Raw genomic sequence first — 23240 nt, forward strand, 5'->3', positions numbered from 1 at the left:
TCAAAAAAAAAAAAAAAAAAAAAAAAAAAGAAAGGTCCTTGTCAGAGTAGCAAGCCCTTACATAAGCAGAACATATAGATTAGTTAAAAATTTTTTAATTAAAAAAAAAAGATTAGCAAGCCCATGCTGGTCACTGAGCAACTGTCCCAGCCTCCTTCCAGCTGGCTGCCTGGACCACAGAGGCTAAACCAGTTAAAAAAAAAAAAAAACAAAAAACATGAGTTCTCTTTTTTTTTTAACTGAGACAGATTTTTGCTCTCCACAACCTCCACCTCCCAGGTTCAAGCAATTCTCCTGCCTCAGCTTCCTGAGTAGCTGGGATTACAGGCATGTGCCACTGCGCCCCCGCTGATTTTGTATTTTTAGTAGGGACAGGGTTTCTCCATGTTGGTCAGGCTGGTCTCAAACTCCCAACCTCAGGTGATCTGTCCTCTCAGCTTCCCAAAGTGCTGGGATTGCAGGCGTGAGCCACTGTGCCCGGCTTCCTTCCAGAGTTTCAATCATGTGAGACTTACATTTGGAACCAAGCAGAGTTGGGGACAACAGGTAGCAGCCCTCAGGCACTCCTGCTGGTGTGGCTCCAGCAGGGATAGTGAGGTTGGGCCCACTGCACTGCGGAGCTTTCCAGATTCTGGGATGGCGGTTAGTGTCCCACTTGAGCAGCTGAGTATGCACTGCCTGTGATATGCCATTCCAAGAAGATGAGCAGGGGCCCTTCCCAGAAAAATTATATATTAACAATTCCAGCAGAGATGGCTTCTCATCCTTCAAGCTGCTAGACTCTGAGTCCCTGATCCAGAGCTCATCACCCTAGATCTGTCAGGCTCAACACAATTCACTTATCCAACCATTCAACCATCCATCATCCACTCAGCCAATCTTTTTTTTTTTTTGAGACTGAGTCTCACTCTGTTGCCCAGGCTGGAGTGCAGTGGCGCAATCTCAGCTCACTGCAACCTCCACCTCCTGGGTTCAAGTAATTCTGCCTCAGCCTCCAGAGTAGCTGGGATTATAGGTGTGTGTCACCATACTCGGCTGATTTTTGTATTTTTAGTAGAGATGGGGTTTCACCATGTTGGTCAGGCTGTTCTCAAACTCCTGACCTCAGGTGATCCGCCTTGGCCTCCCAAAGTGCTGAGATTAGAGGTGTGAGCCACCCCACTCAGCCCAATGACTTGTTGATTCACTTCTTCAACATTCCCTGAGTTCTTAGTCTGTAGCAGGCCCTGGACCTGGGGCCGAGAATAGGGAGTCCAATTAGATTAGGGCTGTGAAACAAGCCACTCTCAAACCTAGGGGTTTATGACACAATCATTTATTTTCTTACCATTTTGCAGTTTGGGCAAGGCCTTGTGGGAACAGCTCTTCTCATGCCTCCACCTCCACCCTTGGAGCTGGACGACCCTTCGAAGATGGTGCACTCTAACGGCGGCTGTCAAGTTGATGCTGACTAGAGATATTTATTTATTTATTTATTTATTTATACTCCCCCAGCCAATTGGCTAGAGATTTTTACTTACTATTTTTTTCATTTTTAAACTTTATCTCCCCTCGGGGGTATGCTGTTCCTGGAGGTACTGCAACGCTAGGTGGATGTGTGGAGTGGATGAGGCAAGCTCCATCTCTTAGTTCCAATCCATTTAATATTGTGTCCTCAAATAGAAGACATATCAGATATCAAACTGATAAGAACATATGCAGATACTATGCTTGATCTTACCCAAAAGACCGAGAATGGAGCTTTGATTCTCTTCCACATGGACCTCCCCACAGGACTGGTTGGGCTTCCTCACAGCATGGTAGCTGAATTCCAAGAGAAGAAAACAGAAGCTCCTAGTTCTGTCTTAAAGGGTAAGCCCAGAATTGGCACAGCATCATTTCCACCATATTCTACTGGTTCAAAGCCAGCCATAGGCCAAATCCAGAATTAAGGGGGTGGAGAAGTAAACCCCATCTTTTTATGAGGGAAGGGATAGGAATTTATGAGCATTTATAATCCACAAACCTAACTAGGAGTACAATTTTATGCTGCTTGGATTGAGGAGTTGACTGATTGGTTGGATAATTGACTGTTTGGGTTTGATTGACACAATCTAAGGATTCTTTCTCATTATAGCTTGTTTCCCCATGGTGGGCCTTTTCCGGGGTAACTGACACTGCAGAAAAGTGGCCTTGTCCCACTTTCTCTCACTCACTCCTCCCAAGAAATAGAGAAGAGACTTTTCTTGGTGAAGTTGTTAGGAGAAACTAGGTATGGGACCCAAAGTGAGGTCAGAGGCAGCTCTCAATTCTGGAGGTGGGGCTGGGACACCAGACCAAATTGAGGACTTGCTAAAACACGGATGTGGGTGGAGGCAGCTTTCCATAAGACACACCCACCTGTGTGCCATGTCAGTTTACCATTGCCATGGCAACACCTGGAAATTACTGTCCCTTTCCATGTTAATGACCTAATGACTCAGAAGTTATCGCCCTATTTCTAGAAATTTCTGCATAATCTGCTCCTTAATTTGCATACAAAAACAAGTGGGTATAAATATGACTGCAGAACTGCCTCTGAGCTGCTACTCAGGGTAGCCCCGGTCTGCAAGGACGTGCATCTGCTGCTGCTTTGCACTGCCACTTCAATAAAGTTGCTGTCTAGCCAGCACGGTGGCTCCCACCTGTAATCCCAGCACTTTGGGAGGCCGAGGTGGGTGGATTACGAGGTCAAGAGATTGAGACCATCCTGGCCAACATGGTGAAACCCCATCTCTACTAAAAATACAAAAATTAGCTAGGCATGGTGGCATGCACCTGCGGTCCCAGCTACTCAGGAGGTTGAGGTGGAAAAATCGCTTGAACCCAGGAGGTGGAGGTTGCAGTGAGCAGAGATCATGCCACTGCACTCCAGCCTGGCAACAGAGCAAGACTCCGTCTCAAAAAAAAAAAAAAATGTTGCTGTCTAACAGCACTGGCTCACCCTTGAATTCCTTCCTGGACAACACCAAGAACCCTCCCTATAACCCCCAATTTGGGGGCTTGCCTACCCTACATCAAAAGGAGGAGAAACCTTTGGGAGCAAAGTGGATAAGTCTGTCCAACTCAGAGAAGGGTACAGGGACTTCAAGTGGTATTTTCTCAACAACTCTATTGGTTACAAAAGAAATATTTTTATTTTTATCCTCTGTTCCTCAGATGGTATAAACTTGGGCAGGGAAGGACAGGGTATTTTGTTGTATGCCCTATAAAAATCTTGCTCTATGCCAGGTGCAGTGGCTCACACCTGTAATCCCAGCACTTTGGAAGGCCAAGGTGGGCTGATCATGAGGTCAGGAGTTCAAGACCACCCTGGCCAACATAGTGAAATCCCCATCTCTACCAAAAATACAAAAATTAGCCTGGCATGGTGGCGTGTGCCTGTAAGAGAATCGCTTGAACCCAGGAGGCTGAGGTTGCAGTGAGCCAAGATCATGCTGCTGCACTCCAGCATGGGCAACAGAGTGAGACTTTATCTCAAAAAAAAAAAAACCTTGCTCTAAATCTGTCACATGCTTGGTGCTCAATAAAAACATGTTGCTGGGCGCGGTGGCTCACACCTGTAATCCTAGCACTTTGGGAGGCCGAGGTGGGCGGATCACCGGAGGTCAGGAGTTCAAGACCAGCCTGGCCATCATGGTGAAACCCCATCTTAAAAATAAATAAATAATAAAAACATGTTAAATGTTAATTAAAAGAATGTCGACATCAGGTATGAGAGGTTTTCTTGCTCTAGGGAGATTTTTCAAGCAATCACTATGTCAACAGACATAATGTTTCCCTTTCTTCATATGTTGAAGATCAGGGATCCAAGCTTACTTGAAAAGCTAAAGAGGCACCATTTGTCCCCATTGGAACGGCAGGTTTTGCAGCAATTGTTGCATATGGATTATACAGACAGAAGAGCACGATAATGTCCCTTCCTCTGATCCACATGTGTGTGGCAGCCCAAGGCTTTGTTGCAGGAGCAGTGACCATTGGTATGGGCTATTCCATGTGTTGGGAATTCTGGGCAAAACCTAAGCCTTAGAAGAGGAGATGCTGTCTTGGTCTTGTTGGAGGAGCTCACTTCAGTTAAACATCTCACTATTGAAGTTACTATTCTTGTGGAAAATAAACTATTTGAGTGGGCTTAGATGGTAACACAGCATTTTGAATATTGGCTTCCTTTCCTGCAGGCTTGATTTGCCCAGTGACTAAATTACTGGTGACTAGTTTATTAGCTAGGTCATTCAAGGAAATCAAGTTAGCGTAAAAGAAACATGTCACCTAAATAAATGAACTTGATGGTGTTGAAATGTCCACCTTCTTAAACTGTTAAGATGGCCAGGCGCGGTGGCTCACGCCTGTAATTCCAGCACTTTGGGAGGCCGAGGTGGGTGGATCACAAGGTCAAGAGGTCGAGACCATCCTGGTCAACATGGTGAAACCCCGTCTCTACTAAAAATACAAAAAATTAGCTGGGCATAGTGGCAAGTGCCTGTAATCCTAGCTACTCAGGAGGCCAAGGCAGGAGAATTGCCTGAACCCAGGAGGCGGAGGCTGCGGTGAGCCGAGATCGCGCCATTGCACTCCAGCCTGGGTAAAAAGAGTGAAACTCCGTCTCCAAAAAAAAAAAAAAAAAAAAAAAAGAGATCGAGACCATCCTGGCCAACATGATGAAACCCTGTCTCTACTAAAAATACAAAAATTAGCTGGACATGGTAGTGCACACCTGTAGTCCCAGCTACTTAGGAGGCTGAGGCAGGAGAATTGCTTGAACCCGGGAAGTGGAGGTTGCAGTAAGCCCAGATCGTGCCACTGCACTTCAGTCTGGCAACAGAGTAAGACTCTGTCCCACAAAAAAAAAATTTTTACTTTTATCTTTTTTTTTTTTTGAGACGGAGTTTCACTCATGTTACCCAGGCTGGGGTGCAATGGCGCGATCTCGGCTCACCGCAACCTCCGCCTCCTGGGTTCAGGCAATTCTCCTGCCTCAGCCTCCTGAGTAGCTGGGATTACAGGCACGCACCACCATGCCCAGCTAATGTTTTTGTATTTTTAGTAGAGATGGGGTTTCACCATGTTGACCAGGATGGTCTCGATCTCTTGACCTCGTGATCCACCGCCTCGGCCTCCCACAGTGCTGGGATTACAGGCTTGAGCCACCGCGCCCGGCCATCTTTTTTTTTTTTTTTTTTTTTATACCTTGTTACTTATTCTTGTGAACACTGTCACAAAAAAACCCTCCTATTTGCCCTAGTTAATTTAACTTTTTTCTGCCTGTCTTGTGGATGGGCTGGCTCTTTTAGAACTCTGTCCAAAAAGTGCATGGAATATAAGTTGTAAAGCTTCCCACAACTGAAAATATATATATGTGTGTGTTTAAACCAAATCTAGAAAGCCTACAATAGAGTTACATAGCAGTGGTATTTATTAAAGAATCACAATTGCAAACATAAGAATAATTTAGGCCGGGCGCGGTGGCTCAAGCCTGTAATCCCAGCACTTTGGGAGGCCGAGGCGGGTGGATCACGAGGTCAAGAGATCAAGACCATCCTGGTCAACATGGTGAAACCCCGTCTCTACTAAAAATACAAAACATTAACTGGGCATGGTGGCGCGTGCCTGTAATCCCAGCTACTCAGGAAGCTGAGGCAGGAGAATTGCCTGAACCCAGGAGGAGGAGGTTGCGGTGAGCCGAGATCGCGCCATTGCACTCCAGCCTGGGTAAGGAGAGCGAAACTCCGTCTCAAAAAATAAATAAAAATAAAAGCGTTTGGAGCCCAGAGCTCCGGGCCAGCGCAGTTCCCACGCTTGGCGTTGGTCCCCGGGACCCATGCTGTAAATTCTACTCTTGTGTCTCCGTCTTTATTTCCTTTTCTCAATCCTTCATCACCTCCGGGACTAAGGGCACCCACGAACGGGGTTGGGCTGGTTTGCAACACCCCTGCAGCTCCTATCTCGCTGAATTAAGGAGTGGATATTTCCTTTTTTTTTTTCTTTTTATGACCCCTCCCATCAGGAGTGGATATTTCCTATTCAAGGGGCACCAAAGAGTGTCTCCATTTCAACCCCCACTCAAGCAAGTAACAAAGTCAATGTGCCAGAGCCTGGACAGGTAATGGCAGAGGGACCTGGGTCATGGGGGTCTGGAGAGCCCTGACCCCATCCAAATGGTTCTAACTCAGGGAGATGAGCCTTGTGGGGCCAGGTAGCCAGGTCTCATGGAGAAGCCAGAAATCCTTACTTCTCATGTGTCAGATAGGAAATCTTACACATGTTAAGATTGGAAACTAATTTATAAAAATTGCAAATATCATGCAGCTCAAACACATCTCCACAATGAGCCACATGTGCCCATAGGCAGGCAATTTCCATCCCATTTGAAGGCTGTTTGTCTTCCAGAATGCCAATGGTGGGTCTTCATGAAGCTTCAGAGTTATCCTGCCACATGGCTCCCAGTGACATGAAATTGTTGCTGCCTTTGTATTTATTTATTTTTATTTTTTTAGAGATAGGGTCTCAGTCTGTCACCCAGGCTGGAGTGCAGTGACATGATCACAGCTCTTCCCAGCCTCAATCTCCTGGGCTCAAGTGATCCTCCCACCTCAGCCTCCCAAGTAGCTGGAACTACAGTCAAGTGCAGTTTTTTTTCTTTTTTTTTTTTTTTTTTGTATATATGGAGGTCTCGCTATGTTGCCCAGGCTGGTCTCAAACTCCTGGACTCCAACAGTCCTCCTGCCTTTGCCTTCCAAAGTGCTAGGATTACAGGCATGAGCCACTGCACCCAGTTATATACATTTTTTTTTTTTTTTTTTTTTGAGACGGAGTTTCACTCATGTTACCGAGGCTGGAGTGCAATGGCGCGATCTCGGCTCACCGCAACCTCCGGCCTCCTGGGTTCAGGCAATTCTCCTGCCTCAGCCTCCTGAGTAGCTGGGATTACAGGCACGCACCACCATGCCCAGCTAATTTTTTGTATTTTTAGTAGAGACGGGGTTTCACCATGTTGACCAGGATGGTCTCGACCTCTTGACCTTGTGATCCACCTGCCTCGGCCTCCCAAAGTGCTGGGATTACAGGCTTGAGCCACCGCGCCCGGCCTTAATATATACATTTTTAAATGAACACTTATGTTTCATTAAAAACCCCTTGGGTTTGGGTTGAAATTTTACATTTATTTGGGTGATAATTGTCATTCTTACATTACTGAGCTTTTTAATCCCCAGACATCATAAAGTCTTGTGTCGTTTGTACATGAGCAGGAGGGATGAGATAGTTAACTACTGACTCGTCTTTAAAATACTTATCAATCTAATACTTATCAATTTGATACTTAAAATACTTTGTGTGTGTGTGTGACGGTCTCACTCTCTGGCCAGGCTGGAGTGCAGTGGTGTGATCTTGGCTCACTGCAACCTCCACCTCCTGCGTTCAAGCGAGTCTCATGCCTCAGCCTCCCGAGTAGCTGGGATTACAGATGTCCATCACTATACCCGGCTAATTTTTGTATTTTTAGTGGAGACGGCGTTTCACCATGTTGGCCAGGCTGGTCTCAAACTCCTGACCTCATGATTTGCCCACCTCACCCTCCCAAAGTGCTGGGATTACAGGCGTGAGCCACTGTACCCAGCATCTATTTTCTTAATTTCTCTTTTGTCTTTGTTGTTACCTTACCTTTTTAATTAATGTAATTAACATACAACAATTCACTATTTTAAAGTGTACAATTCGGCCAGGTGTGATGGCTCACATCTGTAATCCCTGCATTTTGCGAGGCTGAGGTGGACAGATCACCTGAGGTCAGGAGTTCAAGACCAGCCTGGGCAACAGAGTGAGACCCTGTCTCTACTAAAAATAAAAAAAAAATTAGCAAGGTGTGGTGGCGTGTGCCTGTAGTCTCAGCCACTTGGGAGGCTGAGGTGGCAGGATTACTTGAGCCCAGGAGTTCCAGGCTGCAGTCAGCCATGGTCGCACCACTGCATCCAGCTTTTGCAACTGAGCAAGACCCTGTCTCAAAATATTTGGTGGGTTTTAGCATACTTCGAAACTTGTGCAACCATAGCCACTATCTCTTCAAGAATATTTTTCTCACCCAACAAATAAACTCCATACGAATTAGCAGGCAGGCCCCATTCCCCATGCCACCAACCCTTGGCAGTCACTACTTCTGTCTGTGTGGACTTGTCTATTCTGGACATGCAACATAAGTGCAATTATAAGAATGCTTTTTTTACTGAGCATATTTTTTTCAAGATTCATCAATGTTGCAGCATGAAGCAGTACTTCATTTCTGTTTATGGCTAAATAATACTCCACTGTGTGGACATGTTACATTTTGTTTAGCTATTCATGAACACTTGGGTTGTTTGTACTTTTTGGCTATTATGAAGAATGCTGATACAAACATTCTTGTACAAGTGTTTGTATGACCAGATGTTTTCAGTTCTCTTGGACATATACCTAGAAGTAGAATTCTGGGGCATATGGTAACTTCATGTTTAATTTATTGAGGAACTGTCGAACTGTTTTCCAAAGCATTTACACTATTTTATGACCCCACAGGAAATATGTAAGGGTGCCAATTTCTCCACATCTTGCCAACACTTGTTATTGTCGGTCTTTTTTTTAAATCACAATCATCTTAGTGGGCGTGAAATCATCTCTCTATCGTTTTGATTTGTATCTCCATAATGACCAGTATGTTTAACATATTTTTTGTGCTTATTTTTTTTTTTTTTTGAGACGGAGTTTCGCTCTCGTTACCCAGGCTGGAGTGCAATGGCGCGATCTTGGCTCACCGCAACCTTCGCCTCCTGGGTTCAGGCAATTCTCCTGCCTCAGCCTCCTGAGTAGCTGGGATTACAGGCACGCACCACCATGCCCAGCTAATTTTTTGTATTTTTAGTAGAGACGGGGTTTCACCATGTTGACCAGGATGGTCTCGATCTCTTGACCTCGTGATCCACCCGCCTCGGCCTCCCAAAGTGCTGGGATTACAGGCGTGAGCCACCGCGCCCGGCTATGCTTATTAACCATTTTCTTTTTTCTTTCTTTTTTTTTAGAGATAGGGTCTTTGTCACTCTAGCTAGAGTACAGTGCATGATCTTAGGATCATAGCTCACCACAGCCTTAAACTCCTGGGCTTAGGCAATCCTCCCACCTCAGTCTCCTAAGTAGTTGGGACTACAGCTACCCGCCACCACACCTGGATAATTTATTTTTTGTAAAGAAGGGGGTCTCACTATATTGCCCAGTCTGGGAGGATTACTTGAGCTCAGGAGTTGGAGACCAGCCTGGGCAACATGGCAAGACTCTGTCTCTACAAAAAATATAATAAACAAACAAACAAATAAATAAAAATTTAAAAGACCGGCCTAACCATTCTCTCCCTAACGGACATGTGGCTCTGTTGTTTTGTTTTACTATTTCAAACAATGCTGTAGTAATCATCCTTGGATTTAACATTTTTGGGGTCACGTACAAGCTCTTAACAAGATAGACTCCTGAAAGGGGGCAATCTAGGTTAAAATGTATGTTTGCTTTCAACAACTTTTTTTTTTTTTTTTTTGAGACGGAGTTTCACTCTTGTTACCCAGGCTGGAGTGCAATGGCGCGATCTCGGCTCACCGCAACCTCCGCCTCCTGGGTTCAGGCAATTCTCCTGCCTCAGCCTCCTGAGTAGCTGGGATTACAGGCAAGCGCCACCATGCCCCAGCTAATTTTTTGTATTTTTAGTAGAGATGGGGTTTCACCATGTTGGCCAGGATGGTCTGGATCTCTTGACCTTGTGATCCACCCGCCTCGGCCTCCCAAAGTGCTGGGATTACAGGCATGAGCCACCGTGCCCAGCCGCTTTCAACAGCTTTTATGTCAACTTAACTGAAGTATAATTGTATGTCAATACAATAGTATTTGCCAGTTTTAACATACAATAAGGTTAACCACTTACACAATTTGGTGCGCTTTAACAAACATAAGTCAAGTAATTACGATCACTATCATGATATAGAATGCTTCCACTATCCAAAAAGTTTGCTTGTGCCTTAGAGCAATCCATCCCCTCCCCCAGCCCCTGTCCCTGGCAACTACTTGATATGCTATCACGAGTTGTATGAACATACATTTGCATTTATCTTGGGTAACTTAAGAATGGAATTGCTGGGTCATATGGTACATGTATGTTTAACTTTGTAAGAAACTACCAAACTTTTTTTCAACATACCCACCAGCAATCTAAGAGAGTTCTAGGTGTTCCACATCACTACCACCACTTTGTGTGACATATTCTAGTAGTAATAGTATTGCATTGCTTTCAACTAATTTATCTAATAATTAATGGTGTTGAACATCTTTTTATGGGATTATTTCCATCTGAATATCTTCTTTGATAAAATGTCTGCTCAAAATGTTGGCCCATTTTGTATCAGCTTTTCATTTTCTTTTTCTTTTTTTTTTTTTTTTTTTTTTGAGATGGAGTCTCACTCTTGCTGCCCAGGCAATTGCTGGAGCACAATGGTGTGATCTCAGCTCCCCACAACCTCCAGCTCCCGGCTCATCACAACCTCCGGCTCCTGGGTTCAAGCAATTCTCCTGCCTCAGCCTCCTGAGTAGCTGGGACTACAAGCACCCGCCTCCATGCCCAGTTAATTTTTGATTTTTGATAGAGACAGGGTTTCACTATGTTGGCCAGGCTGGTCTAGAACTCCTGACCTCAGGGGAACCGCCCACCTCACCCTCCAAAAGTGCTGGGATTACAGGCGTGAGCCATCACACCCGGCCTTATTTTCTTAAGTTATAAGAATACTTTATGTATTCACAACATGAGTCCTTTGTCAGATACACGCTTTGCAAATATTTTCTCCCAATTTTTCTCCCTTTAACTGTCATCTGAACAGCTAAAGTGTTTAGTTTGTATTAAATCCAATTTATTAATTTGTTTCTTTGCTAGTTTACACTATTTGTGTCCCATTTAAGAAATTCTTGCCTAACCCAGCAGCACCAAGAATTTTTTGTTTTTTTCTTTTTTTCTTTATGTTTTCTGCAACGGTCTTTTTGTATAACTTGATGTTTTGTTTTCTTCTAGAGATATTATAGTTTTAGGTTTCACATTTAGACCTACGGTGCATTTCAAGTTAAGTGTTGTATATGATACAAGGTAGGGAAGTAGGTTTTATGTTTTCATATGGATATACAATTATTTCACCACTTCTGTTGAAAATCATCTTTTGGCGGGGCTCAATGGATCACGCCTGTAATCCCAGCACTTTGGGAGGCTGAGGCAGGCAGATCACAAGGACAGGCATTCAAGACCAGCCTGACCAACATGATGAAACCCTGTCTCTACTAAAAATACAAAAATTAAAAAAAAAATAAAAAAATTAGCCAGGCATGGCCACACATGCCAGTAATCCCAGCTACTCAGGAGACTGAGGCAGGAGAATTGCTTGAACCTGGGAGGCAGAGGTTTCAGTGAGCCGAGATCGTATTCCAGCCTGGGCGACAGAGCAAGACTCCGCCTCAAAAAAAAAAAAAAAAAAAAAGGAAAAGAAAAATCATCTTTCACCATTGGTGAATTGCCTTAGTACCTATATTGCAAATCAATATAAATGTTATTCTATTTTCCTGTACTACATTCTGTTTCACTAACCTACGTGGCTGTCTTTACACCAAAAACCACACTGTCTTAATCACTGGAGCTTTACGGTAAGTCTTTTTTTTTTTGAGACAGGGTCTCATTTTGTCACCCAGACTGGGGTGCAATGGTGGGATCTCGGCTCACTGCAACCTCTGCCTCCTGGGTTCAAGTGATTCTCCTGTCTCAGCCTCCTGAGTAGCTGGAAATACAGGTACATACCACCACACCCAGCTAATTTTTGTATTTTTAGTAGAGACAGGGTTTCACCATGTTGGCCAGGCTGGTGTCAAACTCCTGACCTCAGATGGTCCACCCATGTAGGCCTCCCAAAGTGCTGGGATTACAGGTATGGGCCACCACACCCGGCTTATAATATAATAAGTCTTAAAATCAGGTAGTATAAATTCTCCAACTTTGTTTATATATTGCAAGATCGTTTTGGATATTATAGGTCTTTTGAATTTTCACATTTTAGAATCAGCATTAATTTTTTTAAAATGCCTACTGAATGGCAATAACTCTATGATTTGGGGGAACTGACATCATAGGAGTATTGCGTGTTCTGATCCATGGATACGGTATATCTCTCCATTTATTGGGTCTTTACTTTGAGCAATGTTTTACACTTTTCAGTGTACAGCTCTTGCGCATCTTTGATTACATTTTATCATTAAGCATTAGATTTTTTGAAGCTATGTAAGTAGTGAAATTTTCAATTTCTGATTGCTTACTGTTAGTACTTAGAAGATACAACTGCTTTTTGTTGAGGCATGGTGGCTCATGCCTGTAATCCCAATACTTTGGGAGGCCAAGGCAGGAGAATCACTTGAGGTCAGGAGTTCAAAAGCAACCTGGACAAGATAGCCAAGACCTTGTTTCTACAAAAAAAAATTTTTTTATAATTAGCCAGGCATGATGGCACATACTCCACCCAGCCTGAGGAGGTAGGCAATGCTTTTTGTGATATTTGAGAAAAAAGATGTTCCTGAGAGTAGGAAAAACATACGCAAAAGGTGATGGGCCCGCCTGGGGCATGGGAGGGATGGTACATCTCAGGCCCCACAAATGGGACATTATGCCTGAAGGGCAGAGTGTGGGAGGGAAGGCAAGGCAAGGCCTGAGCTCAGGTGTCCGGAGATCTCTCTGGCCCTTGTATAGATAAGGGATGAGAGGAAAGCACAGGAAAAGGGACTGTTGCATTTTCCCAGGCATGAGATGATGATGGTCTGGACTAGGACAGTGGCAGTGAAAATGGCAAGGAAAGAATGAATTATAGAGACACTCAGGAGGTAGAACCAACAGGACGTCCTCCCTTGCCTAATGCACTTACAAGAGCCTCCTAACTGGCTTCCCTGCTTCCATGCTTACCTTCCACCCCACCACAGATTATTCCAACATAGGAGCCAGAGTGACATTATTATACCTAAGTCAGAGCATGTCACACCTCTGCTCAGCACCCTCCAGTGACTTCTCATGTCACTCAGAGGAAAAGCCAAGGTCCCTGTGATGGCCAACGGGATCCTGCCCTGGCCATCTCTCCTACTACTCACCCTCCACTAGTTCCACTCTAGCCACACTCATCTCCTCCAACAAAGCAGAACCGCTCCACCTTCATTGAGCTGTAACTCTTTATTCAGACATACACCTGGCTCATGCCCTCGCTTCGTCTTTGCTCAAGTGTCACCTTCTCAAGGAAGCTTATCCAATTATCCTTGCTGATACTGCAACCATCTTCAAGAACCCCACCACATCCCGATCCCCTTTGTTCTGCTCTACTTTTTTCCTATAGCACGGATCATCTTCCAGCATGTTAGATTTTTCACTTATGTCTATGGTTTGCTGTCACATCTACTAGGATAAGCTCCACAAAGGCAGAGATCTTTATTTTGTTCACTGATGTCCTAAGTCCCTAGAACAGGAGACGCCTGATACATATTTGTAGACTAACTGAATAAATGATGTAATTATCAGTTTGGATGTGCGGGCAGATAATGAGCACACGTTTCTGGAGCTGGGGTGCAGCGTGTCTAGGGACACTGAACTGTTTTAAAAGCAGAGTAGACTCTAGCTGGAGACCAGACATGGAAATCATCAGCATCTGGGTCAGGGGGTTGAATCCACAGGAGCAGAGGAAACCACCCAGGAAAAGTAGAGAAGGACATCAGGTAAAGAGAAGGGGACACACGCATAGCCAGAGAGAAAAGAGGAGCAGAGGCATGTGGATCACAAAAGCTTAGGGAGGAGACTTTCAAGAAATGGAGAGAGGTTGAGTCAAGCAAGGGCTGAGAGCCAACCATTGGAGGCAGCCACTAGAAAGTTACAGATAGGCTGGGTGTTGTGGCTCACGCCTGTAATCCCAAGACTTTGTGGGGCTGAGGTGGGAGGATTGCTTGAGCCCGGGAAGTCGAGGCTGCAATGATCCCTGATTGTGCCACTGCACTCCATTCTGGGCGACAGAGCAAGACCCTGTCGCAAACAAACAAACAAAAAAAAAAAAAAAAAAGAAAAGAAAAAAGAAAAAAAGAAAAGTTAGTTATACGTGGCTTTACAGGACGCAAACTCTGACTGGTTATAAGCTGAAACTGTCAGGTCAACAGGTGGCGGGGAAGATGGCTCAGACGAACAGCACAGAGATTTAGAGGCAGGCAGACCTGGTGCCAACCCTAGGACAGGTTTTGTTAAGCCTCTGAATCTCAACTGCCCCAGTTTAAAGGGGGTGGGTAGCACCCCTTAGCTCATAAACCTTGGTGATTGAAGATTAAATGAGATGACGGAGGAAAACGCAAGGAACAAAGTGGATGCATTAGCTCCATGTTCTTAATCAGCGGGCTTAGTTGGCTGCGACCCAGACACGAACGAAAATACAGTGCAGCCCACGACCAGTGGGGGTCTTGCTTATGGCTCTGAGCTGAACAATACACGGATAGCAAAACCACACACTGAGATGGGGGCAGACCTGCTTCGCTGCAGTCAATTCCTTTGCACAAACAGAACACTTCCATCCCAAGATTAGCAGAAATTAATCTCCCTGTCCCGGGTATACCTGGCTGCCCCTCCCTGTCCTGGTGCGCCAAATAACCCCGGAGGCCAGCGAGGAATCACCCGCCCACGGACTGCGCTTTCCCTACTCTCAGCCAACTAGGGTGGGACCCGGGCCTAGGCAACACAGCTGTCCGCCCCTAACAACCACTCACCTGCTTTCCCCTTTCTACAGGCCAGCAAAGGTACTTTCTTTTTCTTATTGGGCCGCGTAACTTTATCGCAACCAATCAGTGGCAGCCACGGGACCCAACTCACTCCCACACAATTTGGGGGGGGATCATGGAGAAGACAAATTTTTGTCTTCTGCATCCAGTTTTCTCAGAGAGCACCTTATTTGTCAAACTGTTGTGACTCTCCCTAAATTGAGGCTCTTAAAACATTTCATTCTCCTTAGGCCTGTACAGTCTGTCCCTGGCCTACTCCCCCCTCCAGGTGGTACAGCCCGCACACGGCTCCACCTCCCAGCCGCTTGCGGGACCGTGTCCCCCACTTGGCGGAGGCCACTCAGAACAGGGCCGTACCATCTGTGACTAATAAATAATACGGGGATCCAAATTCCCCCTGTTGCCCTATTACCTTCTGACCAACTCTCGCATATCTTTCCCAGCCATTTCCCGTAGACACGAGCCCCAGATACGGTGGTAACACCACTGCCATGGTCCCACGTAGGGCGCAGTGCGAGCGAGAGCAGGACCCACTTGGTACGACCCACGCCGCGCCCCGCGCAGCCGGAAGTGAGGTGTCTGACCCTCGAAGTTCCGGTTCGCAGGGGGTGGGGAGTGTTGTTAACCGGAGCGGCCGCCGCAGTCGCGCGGATTGAGCGGGCTCGCGGCCCTGGGTTCCTGGTGAGTGGGGCGAAGTCGGGCCCGAGTTGTGGTCGGGGTCGGGACCCGAACCTTCCCCTTGAGGTCTCTGGGGTCGGCGCGCCCCTCAGCCCTGCCGCCCGCTTTCGGCCTGTCAGCTGGCGGGAGACCTCAGACGCCGGTGCTGCCGCTCTGCTGGAGCCTGGACCCTGCCTGCGACGCTCGCAACTCCTGGTGCTCACAGATGCGAGGCCGCGAGGGCGACCCGGCTCCTCCCGTCCCGCCGCTGCTCTCTGCCGGCTGGCCGTTCCTGTAGTGCCCTGAGTTGACACCACTCCGGGGGTCGGGGGACCCCAGGGTTCCAGGCTGACGTTCCCCGCCCACTCCCACGGGGCGTGCGTCCGAACTGCCCAACCTAACACAGCTGTCACCGGCGCTGTCGCCTACCCGGTCTGCATCCCCCTGTGCCTTGGCTGCTCTCAGCCCTGGCCGCGCGTTCCCGCCCCTGGAGCAGATCTGCTGTTGACTTCCATCTCAGCTCCTCCACTGGAGGGTCAGCGGTGCAGCTCCCCCTCCTCCAACACTGCAGCTTTTCCTCCTCACCTCCCTAGAGGAGGCGGCTTGGCAGGCAGCGTGGAAAGAGCCCTAGATTTGAAACAAGACTGACCCAGGTTCCAGGCCTTGCGTCAGTGTGATCACTTAACCCCTTCGAGTCTTATTTGTAAAATGGGGGAGGGTAAGCTATTCTTGGTTCGATGATTTCGAGAGAGAAATGTGATTTCCCCCCTTTCTCCTGTTGAGGCTGTACCAGGCACCGCGCTGTTTTGCACAGCATGAGCATCACATAAGTTTTCTTGCCCCATGCAGGTCTTCGGGCCAGGGCAATGTTCCGCACGGCAGTGATGATGGCGGCCAGCCTGGCGCTGACCGGGGCCGTGGTGGCTCACGCCTACTACCTCAAACACCAGTTCTACCCCACTGTGGTGTACCTGACCAAGTCCAGCCCCAGCATGGCTGTGAGTTCAGGGCTCAGGGAGGGAGGAGTCTTCCTGGGCCAGGGGCGGGGCTAGATATCACATAAGTAGGGAAGTAGCCACCAGCTGCCTAAGTTTGAATAAACTGTGATGAGAATATGGAGGATCCTGAATGATGAGTCCCAGGCAGAAGAAAATGGAAAGTGACCTCAAACCACAACCTCTCCCCACTCCTAGGTCCTGTACATCCAGGCCTTTGTCCTTGTCTTCCTCCTGGGCAAGGTGATGGGCAAGGTGTTCTTTGGGCAGCTGAGGGCAGCAGAGATGGAGGTAAGATGGCGGCGGCCCCAAAGATGAGGGTAGGGTACTGGGAGAGGATGTTTAGGATCCATGTTATTTCCTGCCTGGCCCCTAGCACCTTCTGGAACGTTCCTGGTACGCTGTCACAGAGACTTGTTTGGCCTTCACCGTTTTTCGGGATGACTTCAGCCCCCGCTTTGTTGCACTCTTCACTCTCCTTCTCTTCCTCAAATGTTTCCACTGGCTGGCTGAGGACCGTGTGGACTTTGTGAGTCGAGTCAGGGGGTTCTCCGGAGCAGGTGGAAGCCAGGGAGTGGCCGGTGGGCAGGCTTAAGGAGCAGGGAGGGCTGGGTTGGGGATCTGGGGTGAGCCCCAGGCTTCCTGACAGGCCCCCTCTGTGCTCTGCCTCAGATGGAACGCAGCCCCAACATCTCCTGGCTCTTTCACTGCCGCATTGTCTGTGAGTGAGATTCAGGGGAGGGGAGGGAAGGATTGGAACATGAACCGTGGACCTGTACTCCAGAGCACAGGCTGCCCCCTTAGCCCACAGCTGTACAGGAAAGATAATTTAGGAAGTTAATTTGCATAGTCTCTGTCCTGTTCCACTCCAGGGCTTCTCAACTGCCTGGGCCCTCAGCTCTTGCCTCCTCACCTGCAATCTGGGCAGCCCCAACAACTCCCCCTCCCCCAGGGAGTTCCCAGAGGGCCAGGTTCAGTGGTGTGTGCCCACCTGACTAGGTTCCTGGGGCCATGGAGGGCTTGAGGGTAGGGCTGTCCTAGAGCATTAAATAGCTGTTGGGCCCTGGGCTGATCCCACCTACCCCCCATTTATGGGGGTCCCCACAGCTCTTATGTTCCTCCTGGGTATCCTGGACTTCCTCTTCGTCAGCCATGCCTATCACAGCATCCTGACCCGAGGGGCTTCTGTGCAGCTGGTGTTTGGCTTTGAGGTAAGACTGGGCTGGGAGGTTGAGAGGACAAGCTCGAGGTGACCCCACATGTGCCTTGAATAACCCAACAGACCCTTCCTCAGCACCTGCTATGTGGCCAACATGTGCTGGCCACCAAGGGGCAGTGATGAGATATGGCTCCTGCCCTCCACACACTCACTTCTAGGTGACTGGGGAAGAGCACAAAGGCTAGGGCCGAGGAGGAGCCCCAAACTGGGGTTCAGGGGAGGGTTCCTGGAGGCTCATGCCAGAGCTAGCTGGTAATGGACAGGAGAGGATTAGCTTGATGGACAATTGGAGACATGTCCCTGGCAGGGGGAGAATGTGTTCAGTGACAACTCGTATTTGTTGAGTGTGAATTTCACACCAGGCCCTGTGCTGAGCTCCTGACCTGCATCTCTTACTCAACAAGACAATATTGTTATAAAGGAATAGTTAATTCTGTCATTTTATAGACGAGTAAACTGAGGTTCATCGCGTTGCCAAAAGTCACAGCTAGCGAGTGGAGGAGCTAGGACGACCCCGGGTGTGTCCAGAGCCTGTGATTGTACCACTGCACCTGCTGCACAGAGGCCCCGGGGAGCTGTGTGTTTACATCCCCTCGCCCCCCTCTCCCTCCAGTACGCCATCCTGATGACGATGGTGCTTACCATCTTCATCAAGTATGTGCTGCACTCCGTGGACCTCCAGAGTGAGAACCCCTGGGACAACAAGGCTGTGTACATGCTCTACACGGAGCTGTTTACAGGTGAGAGGAGCCTGGGCCTCTCCTGACCTGGATCAGCACCCCGCACTCTGCCTCCAGGCCCTGTGACCTGCTGCTCTCTGCATCCCCTCCCCATAGGCTTCATCAAGGTTCTGCTATACATGGCCTTCATGACCATCATGATCAAGGTGCACACCTTCCCACTCTTTGCCATCCGGCCCATGTACCTGGCCATGAGGTAAGCCTAGCCCTGTCCCCTGATCCTCCTGATGCAATCCCTTCCCTTTCCCTGCTTTCACTGACTGTCCTTTCAGACAGTTCAAGAAAGCTGTGACAGATGCCATTATGTCTCGCCGGGCCATCCGCAACATGAACACACTGTAAGTAGGCTTGTCATGGCTGCTGTCCCAAGCTCTGTCCTGGGTCCCTCTGCTTCCAGCGCTGGACCTGACACATTCCCTGCCATCCTAACCAGGTATCCAGATGCCACCCCAGAGGAACTCCAGGCAATGGACAATGTCTGCATCATCTGCCGAGAAGAGATGGTGACTGGTGCCAAGAGACTGCCCTGCAACCACATTTTCCACACCAGGTGGGAGGGGCCCTGGGGAGCCTGCACAGCAGGGCACAGGCCCCAGAAGGCAGGCCCCTAGGGACCTGCTGACCTCTGCCTGGCCTTGACCCCCAGCTGCCTGCGCTCCTGGTTCCAGCGGCAGCAGACTTGCCCCACCTGCCGTATGGATGTCCTTCGGGCATCGCTGCCAGCCCAGTCACCACCACCCCCGGAGCCTGCGGATCAGGGGCCACCCCCTGCCCCCCATCCCCCACCACTTTTGCCTCAGCCCCCCAACTGTGAGTGTCCTCTTGTCTGGCCATCCAGCACACCACTGGGTACTTGCCCTGGGATGGGTATGGAAGATGCTGGGAAATTGGAGAGTCCCTGTCCTCCAGTGTCTCAGTCTGGACTAGGGAGGGGTGAAAAGATGAGAAATAGATGCTTGCAGTCAGTGTGACCAGTGCGGAGCTCAGGACCTTGGGAACAGAGGACAGAGCTCGCAGTAGCCAGCCCCCCTGCCTGGGAGTTGGTTCTGTGTCCACTTGGTCCTTTTCTCACCTCTGTCTTGTCTTTGCAGTCCCCCAGGGCCTCCTGCCTCCTTTTCCTCCAGGCATGTTCCCACTGTGGCCCCCCATGGGCCCCTTTCCACCTGTCCCGCCACCCCCCAGCTCAGGAGAGGCTGTGGCCCCTCCATCCACCAGTGCAGGTGAGCCTTTGGGTACTGTGACAGCCAGAGGGTGGCAGAGATGGAACACTCACTGATAACTTGTTCCTACTCTTCAGCAGCCGTTTCTCGGCCCAGTGGAGCAGCCACAACCACAGCTGCTGGCACCAGTGCTCCTGCTGCTTCTGCTACACCATCCAGCTCGGGCTCTAGCTCTGCCCCAGAGGCTGGCCCTGCCCCTGGCTTCCCCTTCCCTCCTCCCTGGATGGGCATGCCCCTGCCTCCACCCTTTGGTAAGTTGGGCCACTCTCTGGGTTCTTCTTGGGGGTGAGGTTGGTATCTGGCCCCAGAAGCAGCCCAGACTGAGCCCCTCTCTCTCTCTCTCTCCCTCCCTCCCTCTCCCTCTCTCTCCCTCTCCCTCTCTCTCTCTCTCTCTGTCTCTCTCTCCAGCCTTCCCCCCAATGCCTGTGCCCCCTGCGGGCTTTGCTGGGCTGACCCCAGAGGAGCTTCGAGCTCTGGAGGGCCATGAGCGGCAGCACCTGGAGGCCCGGCTGCAGAGCCTGCGTAACATCCACACACTGCTGGACGCCGCCATGCTGCAGATCAACCAGTACCTCACTGTGCTGGCCTCCTTGGGGTGTGTCTGCACAGGGGAAGCAGAGTGGGTTTGGTGGGAGTGGAGCTGCTAAGAGGTCCCCAGCAGTGGTTCTTGGCCTTTGACACCTGCTGGTTCAGGCTACCTGTCTACAGGCCCTCCCAGGGTCTCGAGAAGTTCTCGGTAACTCCTGGTGCCTGTCTATCTTCCCACTCCAGAAAGCATATCTGGAGCTAAGTCGGAGTGATGTTTATTTGAGAGCTGACCTTGGAGTTTACTCCTTTTTATTTTTCTAAAGTCAAATTATTCAGAATTTGTAGTGCTTTAATTTATCACGATATTCTCCTGAGATATGGTAACACTTGGATTGGCAACTGCTGCCCTCAAACTGAGGGAGCGAAAAATAGGAAGTCACTTGGAACCATCCCAAGTTTAAGCGCTGGTCCCATCACTCACTTGCTTTTGACCTCTCACATTATTTGAATAAAGGGGTCTTAATTCTTGTTCATAAGTGATGTGTACTGCCGATGTGGTAGTTTACACCTGTAATCTCAGCACTTTGAGAGGCTGAGCCAGGAGGATTGCTTGAGCTCAGGAGTTTCAGGCTGCAGTGAGCTATGATTGTGCCACTAAATTCCAGCTTTGGTAACAGAGCTGAGACCCTGTCTCTTAAAGTGACATGTACATAATGCCTGGCTTCCAGCAGTGAGAGCACAGGCTTGGAGGGGAACTTGAGTCCAAGGCTTGGGCACTATGACGTATTCGGTGGGTCCCCTATAAAGTGCCTGACTCCCCAGGGTGGAGACTGCAGGATAATAGTGAACAGGTCACCAGTCCCTACCTGGAAACCTCTTACAGTCTCAGGGATAGAATAATTTGGTCCTTGAGTCAAGTCACCCTATCTGAGTTCATTCAGCATGTTCACTTGTTTGCCAGGCACTGGGGCCACAGGGGCACATCATTCTATACTCTGTTCTGCAAGGCTCACCAAGGGCAGGAGAATCTGCCCAACCTAGGATGCCAAGACCAGGCCCGCCTCTCATCCCTTCTTTTCCCAGGCCCCCCCGGCCTGCCACTTCAGTCAACCACACTGAGGAGACTGCCACTACAGTTGCTGCTGCCTCCTCCACCAGCGTCCCTGACTCAGAGACCACAACTCCAACCCCAGGAGCCTCCACACCAGCCCCTGAAACGGAAAGGCCTCCAGGTAGGTGTGATTTGCCTCTGGGGGCGGCAGGGAGGAGGGAACTTCTCTAGGTCCCACTTCTAGTCTATCGTCCACAGCTCCTGAGTCAGTGGGCACAGAGGAGATGCCCGAGGATGGAGAGCCTGATGCAGCTGAGCTCCGCCGGCGCCGCCTGCAAAAGCTGGAATCTCCTGTTGCCCACTGACACTGCCCCAGTCCCGGCCCCAGCCCCTGCTCTTTTGAGCAGCCCTCGCTGGAACACGTCCTGCCACCAAGTGCCAGCTCCCTCTCTGTCTGCACCAGGGAGTAGTACCCCAGCTCTGAGGAAAAGGCGGCAGCATCCCCTAGGCCAAGTGGAAAGAGGCTGGCGTTCCCAGTTGACACCAGTCCTCATAGTCCCAGCCAGTCATGGGGATCTTGGGTCACTTCCAGCCTTCCTCTCCAACTCTTCAGCCCTGTGTTCTGCTGGGGCCATGAAGGCAGGTGATTCAGCCTCTGAGAAGCCCTCTTCCCCACCCCTTTCTGGGAGGAGGGGCAGCCCCTCCGAGTCCCACATGTGCGTGCGGAGTCACACTGCAGTGCCGAACAGTATTAGCTCCTGTTCCCAAGTGGGGACTCCAGAGGGGCTAGAGCTAAGCTAGGAACTTGTTCCCTGGCCCGCCCCCAAGACTGGTACCCATTTCCTTTTCTTATCCTGATCTCCCCAGAAGCCCTTTGTGGTGGTGGCTGTGCCCCCTATGCCCTGTGGCATTTCTGCGTCTTACTGGCAACCACACAACTCAGGGAAAGGAATGCCTGGGAGTGGGGGGGCAGGCGGGCAGCACTGAGGGACCCTGCCCCTCCCCTCCCCCCAGGCCTCTTTCCCCTGCAGCTTCTTAGGTGAGACTGACCTGTCTCACCCAGCAGCCACTGCCCAGCCACACTCCAGGCAAGGGCCAGTGTGCCTGCTCCTGACCACTGCAACCCCAGCGCCCAAGGAAGGCTACTTCTCAACTAGCAGAACTTCTTGAGTTTAGAATTGGAATTTCTTCCTTACTAGTGTCTTTTGGCTTAAAATTTGTCTTTTGAAGTTGAATGCATAAACTCGCCCTGGAAAGAGGAACAGGAGTGCCAGACTCCTGGTCTTTCCAGTTTAGAAAAGGCTCAGTGCCAAGGAGGGACCACAGGAACTAGGACTTGCCTGCCCGTCTTTTCCCCTTGGTTTTGTGTTATAAGAGTTGCTGGAGACCGTTTCAGATGATTATTTAATTTGTAAATATTGTACAAATTTTAATAGCTTAAATTGTATATACAGCCAAATAAAAAACTTGCATTAACAATTGGTGAGGCTGTGTCACAGAAAATCAGCACTGGGCTCCCTGTTCTGGCTGTACACTTGAGAATGGCCTGGAATCTTCAGGCTTGAGGGTTTCCATGGAAGCCAGAACTATCCTTGGGGATACCATTGACCATTAACAGATTAGGAAGATGTGCTCATTTTACACATGGAGAAGCGGCCCAGAGTTCACTGCCCTGCCTGAGGGCAGAGACCAAGTTGGGGAGCCCAGGAACTGAAAGCCGTCTTAGCCAGTTTGGGGGTAGGGTGAGGTCTCAGGCCTTTGACCCCTGTGACTCCAAGTATAGGGCATGTTCGAAGACTAGTTGGCTGGGGTTGGGATGCAATGGTAGAGTGAAAGGTCAGCATCTTCCTGCCTGCAAACCCCTCTCCAGCCTTGATTCCAGGTCAGCAGGCTGGGGAGGATGGCCCTAGGCTGGCTGCAAGGAGTTCCCAGGCACTCCTTGTGGTCAGGCCAGCAAGTCTAGTCTGCAACGGAACAGTTACCAAA

The 23240-nt window shown here is 49.2% G+C and overlaps 1 protein-coding gene, 1 non-coding gene and 1 pseudogene across 3 annotated transcripts; 2 read left to right on the forward strand and 1 right to left on the reverse strand.

Annotated features, from left to right (window-relative positions):
- Nucleotides 1-1552: 1552 nt before the first annotated feature.
- LOC116555234 lies at nucleotides 1553-1740 on the reverse strand. Its single transcript, XR_004270436.1, has one exon. It is a non-coding gene; the product is annotated as a U2 spliceosomal RNA (small nuclear RNA).
- A 513-nt stretch (nucleotides 1741-2253) lies between these two features.
- LOC116554512 lies at nucleotides 2254-4322 on the forward strand (annotated as a pseudogene).
- Nucleotides 4323-14734: 10412 nt separating this feature from the next.
- On the forward strand, nucleotides 14735-22733 carry SYVN1 (synoviolin 1). 2 transcript variants are annotated; one of them, XM_032282874.1, is made up of 16 exons: nucleotides 14735-15525; nucleotides 16351-16499; nucleotides 16695-16787; nucleotides 16873-17025; nucleotides 17169-17217; nucleotides 17604-17707; nucleotides 18329-18455; nucleotides 18552-18651; nucleotides 18728-18793; nucleotides 18889-19005; nucleotides 19102-19265; nucleotides 19547-19675; nucleotides 19753-19926; nucleotides 20084-20270; nucleotides 21287-21435; nucleotides 21513-22733. In XM_032282874.1, exons 2-16 carry the CDS (start codon nucleotides 16368-16370, stop codon nucleotides 21617-21619), a joined length of 1851 nt encoding a protein of 616 aa, XP_032138765.1. In that variant the 5' UTR covers nucleotides 14735-15525; nucleotides 16351-16367; the 3' UTR covers nucleotides 21620-22733. The 2 variants fall into 2 exon arrangements, with proteins under 2 accessions (XP_032138765.1, XP_032138766.1); XM_032282875.1 differs by having other exon boundaries at nucleotides 15449-15525; nucleotides 19756-19926.
- The last annotated feature ends 507 nt before the right edge of the window (nucleotides 22734-23240 follow it).

Source organism: Sapajus apella, unplaced genomic scaffold, assembly GCF_009761245.1.
Source record: "Sapajus apella isolate SASKATOON/1434 unplaced genomic scaffold, GSC_monkey_1.0 scaffold14, whole genome shotgun sequence".
NCBI classification, from domain to species: domain Eukaryota; kingdom Metazoa; phylum Chordata; class Mammalia; order Primates; family Cebidae; genus Sapajus; species Sapajus apella.

What these genes read in the sequence shown, in the direction of transcription:
- SYVN1 (XM_032282874.1), top strand. Translation starts at nt 16,368, where the DNA reads ATGTTCCGCACGGCAGTGATGATGGCGGCCAGCCTGGCGCTGACCGGG. An exon ending in ATCCGCAACATGAACACACT is followed by an intron (nt 18,794 to 18,888) that starts GTAAGTAGGCTT and finishes CATCCTAACCAG; the next exon opens with GTATCCAGATGCCACCCCAG. An exon ending in TGAAACGGAAAGGCCTCCAG is followed by an intron (nt 21,436 to 21,512) that starts GTAGGTGTGATT and finishes TATCGTCCACAG; the next exon opens with CTCCTGAGTCAGTGGGCACA.